At 32.6% G+C, this 13,852-nt stretch overlaps 1 protein-coding gene across 1 annotated transcript in view; it reads right to left on the bottom strand.

Moving 5' to 3' along the window:
* The window catches only part of Ptp36E (protein tyrosine phosphatase 36E), an 82,104-nt gene that overhangs the window by 28,296 nt on the left and 39,956 nt on the right, over positions 1 to 13,852 (bottom strand). The window contains exon 3 of the mRNA XM_090111123.1: positions 5,450 to 5,568. Within this exon, the coding sequence (XP_089967249.1) occupies positions 5,450 to 5,568 (119 nt within the window). The remainder of the gene's footprint in view (positions 1 to 5,449; positions 5,569 to 13,852) is intronic.

Below are 13,852 nucleotides of genomic sequence, written 5' to 3'. Positions count from 1 at the left end.
ATTTTCGTAAATTTTCTAAAAAATCTTAGAGAAAGTGTAAGAAATGTTATAGTATGCTATATATTCGTGATCTACTCAATAAGCTCTTTCATTTGATACCCCACGCGGCATGTTTTGGAAATTTTTATTTTTTTCTTTGTATGCCATATTTAATTACCGTTGTGGGGAGAGGGGGACCACAAAACTGGTTGGCAACATCTGTCTATAGGATGTCTGGGATCTATACAATATATATCAGAAGTCAGATTTAGGTCCGGTATTTTTGCAAACGAAACTCCACTGAGAGTCCGGTCTAATATAGCTTTATGAGTATTTACAGCTTCTTTAATCTTGACCGGCTATAATAGATATAATAAGAGCCAATATACAGGTAAATATGTGTTACTATATTATACCTATATTCTACTGTTTTTTTTTATATGAAAGAAGGCAAACGAGCATGTGGATCGCCTGATGGTAAGCAATTCCACAGCCCATAGGCATCGACAGACGTGTCCGAAGATGTGTTGCCGACTTTTTAAGGTGGAGGTATATTCTCTTTTTAAATGCCTCGATGTTATAGGCGTTCTGGAATATTTATTTATTTATTTATTTATTTATTTATTTATAAGACACACCAATAATGACTCAATTAATACAATTTACAGAAATACATTAATAATTATTTCATAAACTGAATTGGCCATAAAGCAGGCGTATACAACAATTATAAAAAAAAAAGTCTTAAAATTTTTCAGTTTTAAAAGTCTAAAAATACATAATCAAATTTATCATCCATTGACGAAAAAAATAAATATAAAACATAAAATTCATCACATAATTAAAAATTTATCAAGAATACATCAAATTAATACTACAATGATAACATGATTAAAATTTTGTAATTTTAAACATCCATGAAATAAAAAATATATAAAATTCAATTAAAACATGGCAATTCAATTAACACATAAAATACAATACAAATTAATAAAAACACATAAAATAAAATATGTCAAATACATCAAATACATCAAAAATACAACACAGTCACTGAATAAAATTTACTATTTTATTTTTAAAACTATAAAAATTATCGTGAAAGATGTCAATGTCAACGTTATTACTATGTTGTTGTAAGCTATTTCTTTTATTGGTAACACTATTGTACGTTTTCATTAACCTATTAAATGGACTATTCTTTTTTAAATTAGTACGGGATAAACTTGGGCAGAAAGTACTAGAAACACCGTAACGTGGAATAGAGCGTGGAACTGACAAATTCAAATACATAATTAGGTTAGAGCTAAGGTTCCCATGAATAATTTTATGCAATGTATATAAATCGAGTAAACGACGGCGATTTTCCAAAGAGTTTAATTTAAAGTGATCCAGTCTATCTTTATAAGCTGCCCTATACGAGATACGGTGATCCTTAAAAGCTAAGTACTTTGTGAAAGCTTTCTGTAGGCGTTCAATGCGGCCTATATGAATTTGATAATGCGGATTCCAAATCGTACTAGCATATTCTAATAGACTACGAACTAGGGCACTAAATAGGCAAATTATCGTACTTGCTTTTCTGAAATCTTTTGTATTCCGTTTTATAAAACCTAACATCTGCCAAGCTTTAGAACATATATGATCAATATGGTTTGAAAAGTTTAGTTTTTTGTCAAATAATACACCTAGATCACGAACTACTGACACTTCCTTAACAGGTTTATGATTAATCGTGTAAGCTGATTTAAAAGAATTCTTTTTTCTAGAAAATTTTATGTGAAGGCACTTGTCAGCGTTTATCTCCATTTTATTATTCTTACACCAGACTTGAATAGCATTTATATCATGCTGCAGAAGATATGCGTCATCAGAATTGTTCACACTACGATAAAGTTTTAGGTCATCGGCAAAGATTGAGCAATTACTATAACTAATGCAGTTAGAAATGTCGTTGATAAAGATTAAGAAAAGAGTCGGGCCTAGGTGTGACCCTTGGGGAACCCCTGACGCCGCAATATATTCACGAGACCTGAATCCACCCATGGTCACCCTTTGAACCCTATGGCGAAGATAAGAATGAAACCATTGGATAAGAGTTCCGTGGAAGCCATAATTCTTCAATTTTACCAACAGTGTTGTGTTGTATATCGCCGAAGGCAGGCTGTTCCACAATTTGGTTGTGCGCGGAATGAAGTGGCGGGTAAATCGCACCGTACTAGAGCGCCAGAGGTCCAGAAATGTTTGCTAAAATGATGAAACTGACAAGGTTTTTTCAACCCAAAAGTACCTAGGAGGTTAGAATAATATTATGAACTCTTTCAAAAATGGAATATTTTTCTAAATGGGTCTAGGCTTCATTTAGAATAATTAGGGAACATACATAAAAGCTTCCGACGAATCGGGAGCCTCATTTTTTCCACCTAAAAATAAAATGTTTTACTGTCTGGCGAAAATATTTCAAGAAGAATTTTGAGTGGCTTTTAACGTGTACATAAAAGTTTTGTTTGCTAATATACATAAAACTATATAGAATGTAGATTTATATTATGTATGCAGTCAACATATCATGTCTTATTAGAATGATCCATCCCCTTGGTTAAATTATATTCCCGCAACACAGGCTTCCTATGAAGGTACAGGCCATAATCCACCTCGCTGGGCAAGTGCGGGTTAGGAGATAATATCATTGATCTTTTGTTTCTTGGACATGCCGGTTTCCTCACGATGTTTTCCTCCACCGTTTCTAGTAGTGGAGATATTATCCACATGCATGTGAATATCCAATTGTATAAATTACATTTATACTAGCGGTCCGCCCACGGTTTCGCCCGCTTTGTCTAAAACCTTATAAATTATATACTAAAACCTTCCTCTTGAATCACTCTATCTATTAAAAAAAACCGCATCAAAATCCGTTGCGTAAATTTAGAGATTTAAGCATAGGGATATAGGGACAGAAAAAGCGACTTTGTTTTATACTATGTAGTGATTATGTTTAATCACGATACGTGCAGGTGAGAGACGTTAGAAAGTTATCATTCCATCGAATGTTGATAACATTTTCAGTATTCAGAAGCGAGGACGTTTTAACTGAACAAATTGTGCATGTTTCAGCAATATTCTACCCGTAAACCGAGTTACAGTTTAGTATCTATTACCTTCGTGTTGCCATGTTATACTGATTTGACTGTTCAATTTTTAGTGCATTTTTATATCTGCTATAAAACGAGAATAAATAAAACAAAAAGGCGCATGTTGCGGGAAGAAATCTATACTATTAAATGCTTATGTTGGTTTTTAGGATGTAGAGCTTATTTACTATCTGTGTAGCTATAATATGTTTGTCTGTGTCATGGTAGCTCCAAAACCTATGTACAGTTTCAGTGCCATTTTTTCAATAACCAACAATAACAACGATCGTATTATAATAATACTTTAATAATATAATTGACATGTCGTCATATTTTTTAAATATATAATTGTCATAATGATTAATTATAGTTTTATTTTTTTCGACGTTAATTTCGTACTCTATTATTTATCACAAGAGAAAAATAAGTAATTAGATGAACATAAAATTATTCAAATAATTAGATTAAAGGCGTCCCTTTGTTACTACGTGACAGTCGAACAAAGAGAAAGGTTCTAGAACATTAAGGTTCAAACCTTGAACTAATTCATTTTGTTTTAAGTCTACAAAGATAATGCTTCTAGCAATTAAAGTCTTTTATAGGATTTAAAGCTCCTAATCCTCCAGAATTAATTATCCTGTCATCTGGAAAAATATAGTTAACTAGCGGTCCGCCCCGGTTTCGCCCGTGGTACATCAGCTATCCTCGTACTTCAAAGAATATAATAAAAAAAGAATTAACGAAATCGGTTCAGCCGTTCTCGAGTTTTGCGCTTACCAACACATTTAGCGATTCATTTTTATTATATAGAAGTACTATCTAGATTGTATATGAATGCTAAATAACTAGGGCATATGAAATTCCTAGGAGCTAACTTTGCACTTAGTGTGTAATTTGTATGCTGTTTGTGTATGACATATAGGGATGTTATATTGAATAAGGTTAGAATAGTAAAAAATGGTTATTAACTCTGCACTATGATTAGTTTTATTAGTGTACTTTATGGTTTTATGATGTGATTGCATTTTCTGTTTATGAGAAACAGGGAGGTTATTACGAAAATTGGATTAGCATTATATAAAAAGTCGGGTTTCAAACAGAGCGACCAGCCTTGCATTACAATAATAATAATAAAAGTTCATTTATTTGCCTTCACAACTTAAAACTACATCTTACAAAGGAACTAAATATGTTAACGTGTAGCATTTTCGTTGTGAAGGACTAGTGTCTGAAATAGGTCTGTGAAAGACCTGTTGTACAGATCACAAGCCGTAATTACAGTACAAATCTATTTACTTTACAAAAACGCCGGCCTTCACTGCACCTTTTTTTAGACTTTTTAGCCCTTATTTTAAACGTATTTTCAGTCCTTTAACAGAACTTTCAGAGCTCAAGCATCTCCAGTAGATAGTTTAGAAGTCGCAATGAATAATTCTTAATTGCGGCAGAGGACAGTTTCTTGGCTGAACACCAAGTGTATAATCTCGATAATGGGGGACATCATTAAACGGAACTGTACTAAAGCGACGTATTAAGGAAGATAACTGCTAACGTCATAATTTTTGATAGCAGGAAAATTATAGCTGGAGCTAGAGGAACCATATATGCTAGACTTTCTCTAATGTAGGTAAAGGATTTTGAAACTTTAAGTACACTTATGTATGTGTAGTAATATAAGTATACCTAAATACATATATGTACGACTCATAATGCGATGCATCAGAGAGTAATCTACGATTGAAATATTTTTTTTGCCTCGTGCCTTTACGATTTCGATAAGCAGATTCTACATATTCATCATATTTCTAAACATTGTGGTTTTCATAAAATCCCACGAATTAAGCGCGTCACACACGGTGAAGATACTATAATATTTTATTTTAAGATACTGTTATATTTAATATTACAGTATCTTAACGCATCCGGTATCAGCGTTCGGACCATCATTTTTCTTTTTGTCATTACGTACTAAGACCCCTGTAGAACCGCCATCCTGTTACAAATGACGCGAAATTTTGTGGGTCATTTGTAACAGGATGGCGGTTCTACAGGGGTCTTAGTACGTAATGACAAAAAGAAAAATGATGGTCCGAACGCTGATACCGGATGCGTTAAGATACTGTAATATAAAATATAACAGTATCTTAAAATAAAATATTATAGTATCTTCACCGTGTGTGACGCGCTTTAGTGCAATAGAAAGCTTTCAGAAGTCAAACACTTTACACTACCAACACTTTGACAAAACCATACATAACCATAGTTCGCGACGTCTTTGAATAAATCATGTAGGGGCCAGAACTAAACACCGTTGAAAGGGTAATTATTGAACTCACCTGAAACTCAAGTTTGTACAGCACTGGAAACTTTCGCCGCTGCTCGCAGAGTTTCGGAAAGCTCTTCAACTCGACCGGCTTGTCTGGTATCGTCTCTGACACGGATCCGTTCTCGTCAGCTGTAAATGGAGATTTTTATGAGTGTTATATTATAGGAAAGTAATAGAGCATCTGGTAATAATGAGTCTATAATATTATCTCTAAAAAGCCCTCAAAGAATCTGCGAAACTACCAATTTTGCTAGTATTTATGGGCGATGACTACTTAATATGAAATGGCTCATTTGTACTTTGCTTACTCTGTCATATAATAAAAAACGAATGCCATTTATATGCTGTTAATGCTCTTGTAATAAGAACTCGTATAAGTGCTGTATAGCCATTATAATACGGTTTACATTTTACTTATCCATAAGACATTTTCAAACGTTTTCTTTAAATAAGTAAGTATGTAGACGAATCAATTTATATTAAATAATGAGTAAGAGTATTTTTGTATAATTTACTACCTGTCGTCCCTACTTCGCCTGCATTTTCCAGATATAAAATAGATATAGAGCTCTGATATAGAGTATAGAGGACGGAAGAACAACCTAACCCAGTTAAATGATCATGCTATATTATTCACTTTGACAGAACCTAATTACCTACTTATCTGCTTAACGAAAAGTGTTTTTTGAGTAATTTCCTAAAATAGATTATTGGGAAATTGTATTCCTTTGAAGTCAAACTTCAAACGATTTGGTCAATAATGTATGAGGTGGTGTAAGAGTAAGTATATAAAATTCACACATGTATTATTACCTACCTGGTTAAAAGATGCTAAATTCTCATTAAAAAATTCATTAAAAAAAAACAATTTAAATTAATAGTGTCCGATTTAATATTTAACCCATTGAGCCCCGAACGGCCCGATCGGTCCACGACACAATAGATTTTCTATTGTGTCTGTGATTCCGGGGCCTGAGTTATTACGTGTCCACTGTAAACTTTTGTGTTTAGATCATCTACTTGCTATTGTGATTAAAGTATGTGTAGAACCGTGACGTCTTAGTTTCAATTCCCATTGGAGTCTAACAATGCCTTGGCGTGGCAGACCACGAAAGATTAATCACATTTTAGTCCTTAAATGATTCTCGAAATCGATAAATCGACCAGAGAAATAGAATTGAAATGATTTTTAAAATGTAGGGATTCAAACACTGCTTATAGATTATCATGTTAAAAATGCTCCTCCATAACGTTTCAATTATCCACAAGTTTCTACATTTCATTGACATGAACCATGAAAAGTGCTTATGATTTCTATTAACCGTACCGCCATTCTGCGAAAATTAGTTAACTCACTTAACCTCGTATTACACGGTCCTAAATAAATATAAGTTCTCACATAAACGTATGAATTTTCACACGTTCAAACATAACTAATGAGATTACGTCACTCGAATGACGTCACACATCGTTTAGATACCCGAACCAATCAGGGTATCGAGACGCCATTTTTATACGTCACAGTGTTTGATTTTTCCTTTTACCGCTTATCTCCGCTTTGAAGGATGAAATTACATGTTGTTTTTGGGTCAGGAAGCTCTTTTAGCGGTATGTTGGAAGTATTGGAAAGTGTTATCGAAGTTAGAAACATTTATGTATTTTTTTAGATTCTATTTCAGATCTAGTATAAATAATATAAGTAGTATAAAATAAGATTTGTGTATGTGAGTCTTCAAAGTGTCATGTAAAAAATAATTATAAAATAATATATTAGTTAATAGTATTTTTTTTAGTAGTTAGTAGTAATATCATTTTCAGAGTCAAATTTCCACTTAACAGAAAAATAAAGTTGGTACCGTTAGCACAAGATAGCTGAACAAATAAATAAGAAAATAAAACATTCCCTAATAAAATTAAGTTCCATCTAGTTTCAAGGACTTCAGCGAAACATTTAGGTCAGTTTCGTATTCCAAAAAACAATTGAAGGGCACTCTCATATTGAATAATGAATTGAAAAGGGAACGCGAGCATGGTCGGCAGAAAATTTGCTTTCCATAAAATTATTCTAATTTGGCAGCAGTCGGTCCCACGTCCGTCGAAAAAAAAAATAAAAATAACGGTCATACAGTGAATTTGTAATAAAATTATTACACTTTGAACATTTGAATGTGCAATCAAATATATTGTAAATAAGAGCAATCAAATATATTTTGTTAATAAAGAGAGAGAGAGTAAAATTTCAGTCACAGTTTTATTTTTATACCTTACCAAAGTAAATGTTAAATTGTATTAATCAATTTATTTCAAAAAGTAAGCGAATAGGATTTTTACAGAAACTCAGTATTTATAAGACGCCCTTATTTAGTACTGATCTTCAGCGCTAAGCTTTTATATTCTTGGTGAATGTTTGATAAAAACTCTATCAACAACATTTGCATTTTCAGTCACAAATAAGAGCTATTTCCCACAATTACATACGATTTATCGTATTTACTTTCTTATAAATTTTCTCAAATACGTTTTAACTAGAAATTGTGAGTTCAAATAAAAACGTTATTTTCGTTCTAACTCAAAGTTTATTCGTCAAAAACTCTGTTCGAGTCATTCACTTGAAGTAATACCCTGTCAGTATAATAATGTCCCCTTGATGGTAATTCGGCCACGACGCTTTATATAATCCGAAAATAACAGGTTTGAGAAATGTATTTATAAAGTATCCATGTATTCTATTATTTATAACATTCATGTGGCTATAGGTACTAATATTAGAGAGGTAGATAAGGATTTTTTAAAGGTTCAACGCAAAAATTAATCGATCGATTTTAAAAACTATTTACAAATAATAGAGTTACATATTTACCGAGTAACATAATTTTTTTTTTTTTTCCAGGTCAACCTGGTCGATGCCGGGGCAAGCAGCTAGTTATTATTGAAATTAGTTAATATTATTTTGTCTAGTGTATTAATAAAGTTTTATTATATACCGGTTTAAATTATAATTTAGTTTAGCTACAACTATATTAAATTAGATATTATACACAAAAAAATATGTTTTCTACTATAGAAACATGGTAACGTAATAAAAATGGATTTTGTGTATAAAATAGCTTTTCAATTAGAGATTTGTTTCGAATTTGAATATTAAAACGATTTCTCGAAATATATTGTTTCATTACTGATTTAGTACACTTGCGAAAATATTGAAAAGCGCTACGTTTTATTGTATAATAAACAAAACCAATCTGAATTGCAAATTTTTATGAAGCAGGGGCAATAGCCATATTTATTACGTTTTAAGAATTAATAGCAGATCTTTATTATGGTATATTTTAGTCTGATTGAATGAAATTAAAACTATTTTAACCATTTATAAACAAAAATAAGATGGGTAGGTATAATTGTATATTGAAGTTTTGACTACTAGGGTTATGTAAATACTCTTGAAAGTCACAGGCCTTCTGAAATTTCGTCAAATTGCATAGTTCGCAATTGTAAGCTGAATTTTGCAGTTCTTTGCCGTTTTATATTATGAATTTCTTCATAATTTTCGGGGCAAGTGGTTGGACACTGCAGCATTCAGATTTCAAATTATCTCTTAAAATAAAGAGTATTTTCTACTCTTTGTTTCTGTCCTAATAATTTAGTGTAATTTTGGGTAGTAAGTATATTTTATGTAAAACTAGCGGTCCGCCCCGGCTTCGCCCGTGGTACATATTTACGTTTTCTCTACATAAAAACCATCCTCGTACTTCAAGGAATATATTAAAAAAAGAATTATCGAAATCGGTTCAGCCGTTCTCGAGTTATGCGCTTACCAACACATTCATTTTTATATATAAGATATTGAAAGACACATTTCATTAAATTGTGTGTATAACGACCGTGTCTATAAGAAATTACTTATTGATCTCTTGGAACAAAACAAGGGGTGGGTTGCCATGTTACTGAGATTAAATTATAACTATTTTAGATTGTGAAGGTCGAACTTCGGAGTTACCATTAAGAATATGTAATTTACTTGGGAGTTATTCTTAATTGGGTATCAAAGCCGCTTTTCAATTTCTTATCGAAGTTTAGTATTGCTAATAATAATTTCGTTTTGTAGTTTACAATATTCGATTTATGAAAATAATGATTCAATAGATCGTTCAAGGATTTAGAGTGTTTGTTTTGAAGGGAATATTTTATTTAAGCAAGGCTACGGTGGTATTACAAAATTTACCCTTAGAAATTAAAGATTTTTAACTGATTTTAAACGCGATTTATATAATTATTATACTAGCGGTCCGCCTCGGCTTCGCCCGCGTTTTCAAAGAAAAACCCGTTCCCGTAGGATTTCCGGGATAAAACCTATCCTATGTCCTTTCTCGGGTATCAAAATATCTCTATACCAAATTTCATGCAAATTGGTTCAGTAGTTAAGGCGTGATTGAGTAACAGACAGACAGACAGAGTTACTTTCGCATTTATAATATTAGTATGGATTATCCGTATCAGTCTCCCCGTGACCACGTTCGCTGTAAAGTGTTCGAAACGTCGGGAAAACAATATAATGAATAAATCGCGTTTTAAAATCCGTTAAAAATCTTTAATTTCTAAATGTATAATACTTTTATTCTATAACCCGGGGATCCAACGGATATCTTAGTGTAACTCTATCTTTCACTCTTAAAAACCTACTCAATACTCAAACATTACAAATGACAGAATAAAATATATTTCACTAAATTACAATATTATACATAATACGTTTTAATTATATATAATACGAGCTTGGTATTACCAAAAGACTGTCCTCCACATGCTTGCGACGAATATTGGAATTCTTCGGTCATATTGCAAGAAAGAGGGGAGATAACCTGGAGAAAGTCCTTCTAACTGGCAGGGTAGAAGGAAAAAGGCCCCGAGGCCGTAGCCCAATGCGCTGGTCAGATCAAATTAAAACGACCGTAGAAACTAGCGTACCTGAAGCAATCCACATCGCAGAAGATCGAGACAAATGGCGTAAAATAACTAGGAAATCACAACTCCAAAATGATCACGACCCTCAGCAGTGAGGATTTCGACTTAAGGAGGAGGAGGAAATTACAATATTAATTTCTACGACTTTAACACAACTTTAATTTGATATTTAACGAGATGGAAAAGTTAAATTTGATACGGCAGTACAAGCCGGTATTGTGAGCGTCATCCGATGCACGAAGCCTTTACAAGTCTACAGGTTTTAACGCCTCTTTCCGTAAAATACAATTTTGTCATTTAAATCTCGGATGTAGTTGTTAAAGTTTATTAAATATTTTGTGGTTATAATATGATGTTAAAATTTATTAATTATTATGATTAAAGCCTTTAAATATGCTTTTGTAATAACTTTTGATGCAATTAATTTTGGAAAATTGTAGTTCCAGTTTATGACCTACTCGTATTTATGGTTAAGCAATAAAATGTTAATTTCTATTATGTGACAGAAGAAGGCTCTATCTCTTGTCAAAATCTCATTCAAAAGATTCACAATTCGTTCACATAGAAACGGGACACGACCGTATCAACGAGCAATTTTTTATTCAAATATCAATCCTTGCCATCAATAGAAATCGTTATCTATCAACTTACACGCACCATTACTCCCCGTACCTTCGACATTTACATTCGATACAAAATCAAATTACAAACCTCTTCAAACATTCGCAATCATTGATATCCTGCCCCTGTACCATGATGTTTTCAAGCAGTATTATTTCTAGTGTGGAAAAAGGACAGCGCTATATAGGTCGTCTAGCGCCATCACGTTCCCACACTGGATATAATCTATACTAATCTATACTATCTATATTAATATTATAAAGTTGAAGAGTTTGTTTGTTTGCTAGTTTGAACGCGCTAATATCAGGAACTACTGGTCCGATTTGAATAATTCTTTCGGTGTTAGATAGCCCATTTATCGAGGAAGATTATAGGCTATATATCATCACGTTAGGACTAATAAGAGCGGAGCAATGCGGGTGAAACCGCGGGGCACAGTTATTACTACTATAAGACTGCTGGTCCTTAATATTGACGGATGAATTCTGACCTAAGGGCTGTTCCTAAACAAATATTGCCCGTCTAATTAATATTTCCCATAATGAACTGATCGAGAATATTAAAGTGCTCATTGAGAGAGATTATTTTGGAGCAGACTGTATCAAAATGCTTCCTAATTGGAGAGCTGCTTTTGTTATCGAAGTAAGTTTTGTTGAATATCATCTGTTTTAATTGCCTTTTTTGAAGGAGTCTTGAGCAGATTATTTTTTGGGTGTTTTTAAGCTGAAAGCAAATAAAAAATGTTGTTATTTGATTACCATCCGTGCCTTTTGTTTTCCTTAGTAAAGACACATGTTCGATGATAGTTATTTGCATTTTTTAATTTTTCTGATTAATTTATAAATGAAGTAAAAGTTAGGAGTTTGAATGAAAGTTAAGGGAGTGCGATTTATTTTGAAAATACCTACATACTAAGGGTCTAGTTCCGTTTAATATATTATGTTTAATCTATGAGCTTGTGGCTGTAAACAAAATTACATCCACAAACATCACGCGTCCTACATTTATGAAATTCATAAAATGCACTACGGAATATTGAATCGAATGTTTATATGCAAACAGATGTAAGCCGATACGCGGACGCGACAGGCCATTCAAAAAGCCAAATGGGATTTCATTAAAAAACTTTTGCAAGCGAACCACGCGCTTTGTAGTTACGTATAACCACGTATAACCACGTACATGTGACGTATAAACGTATTTTACTATAGGTTTGTGATGCGGTTTTAATGTCGCCATTCAAAAACGATATGTTATTCCTAGGTACGTTTTGTTAGGAAAAATGTGCTGGTGACCGGGTAAAAAGTGTTTCGTTTACACGGTGTGAGTTTCGCTTTTAATGAAAAGGTCTTTTATGGAACTAGTTTTGTTGAGGTTTGAGTGCGATTGATCGTTAAAATATGTTTGGCTTTTGAGTATTGGGTTTTAGAAAATAGTCGAATGGTGGTACGATCAGGTTAAATTTAAATATTATTTTTTAAATAATAATTGAGTTTACAAAATGCTTGCTCTACCAACGAGCCTAGTTATCAGTTACTAGCCGCACCCCGCGGTTTCACCCGCTCCTGTTGGTCGTAGCGTGATGTTAAACAGCCTTTAGCCTTCCTAACACCGAAAGAATTTTTCAAATCGGAGCAGTAGTTCCTGAGATTAGCGCGTTCAAACAAACAAACCTTTCAGCTTTATAATATTAGTATAGAAGATGTCATACTGTTTATAGTTTTCAGTGTCTTTCAAGTAAATTGTAACTATTTTATTATGATGATGATCACATTATGTTGAGTTACTACAGGCCAATTCGTGTGTAACTGTTTGTACGAAAAACAATAAATAGTTAAACTAAAGAGACGTTTACAATCCAAAGTTTAACCCTAACGCTCAAACGCCGTATAGCTAACTCATAGTTAAACTGCAATATTTTATTAAATAACAATGATAGTACGTTATTTAGTACGAGTTAGAACTTTCTAGAACTGCAAAGAAACCGTTGGAAGTTCGTCAATATTTTACAAGTTGCTGTCGTCTGTGTCGTATCTAAGTAACTCAGCTTATTTCTTACTTTTAGTTAAAAATATCAATAAAAACTTTTATTGGATACTAAATTTGTTTTCTAAAGCTACAAATTTTAATGTGTATAACCTATAAAATAGTAATAAATTTATATTGTAAAAATATGTTACACTTAAATTAATAATTTGTTTGATTGTCAATAGAATTGAGAAACTATAACTTAATTTACCTAATGTAAATGTAATATAATCTAAAATTTCATAGCATAGCATGTCGATGGCTCGAACCCATAACATTTTCCCTACCAAAAACTGTTTAGCGCTGTTAAACAACTATTTATATTATCTAATACCTAGGCGTATCTAATATACTAATCTAAAGAAATGTTCACATTAAAAACGTGTGATAATAAAATCTAAACTACATATTGAAAGGGAAGAGATAAAGCCAGTACACACGTCTCATCAGGGATCACTGTATCCGCTTTATAAAGTCCACGTTTTGACATGACATGTCAGTGTGGATAGTGTGCAACTGGGACAATTGTCTTAGCATACTTGATTTATGTCTATGGTTCATATTGTTGAAGAGAAGTGGCTTGTAAGAGAAAAGTATTTGTAGAGTTCTAAAAAATTCTTCATTCATTATAATTATGCTCAATTTGTCTACAATAGTATTATTAAATCGCATTTCATATTCGTCATTTAATTAAATAGGTACTGACGTGAGCTTTTTACTACGCTACAGATAAAAAAAACTGCAGGGTAAATAAACAACCAGACTACTATAATTAATCTATTTACTACGATTCTAAGTAAAG

The sequence above is a fragment of the Colias eurytheme genome, chromosome 16 (assembly GCF_061535395.1).
Source record: "Colias eurytheme isolate Ceu_HAF_F1 chromosome 16, ilColEury1 Martin Lab GWU primary, whole genome shotgun sequence".
NCBI classification, from domain to species: Eukaryota; Metazoa; Arthropoda; class Insecta; order Lepidoptera; family Pieridae; genus Colias; species Colias eurytheme.
Note: the sequence above shows the minus strand (reverse complement) of the source record. Positions and strands in the feature narration are given on the sequence as shown.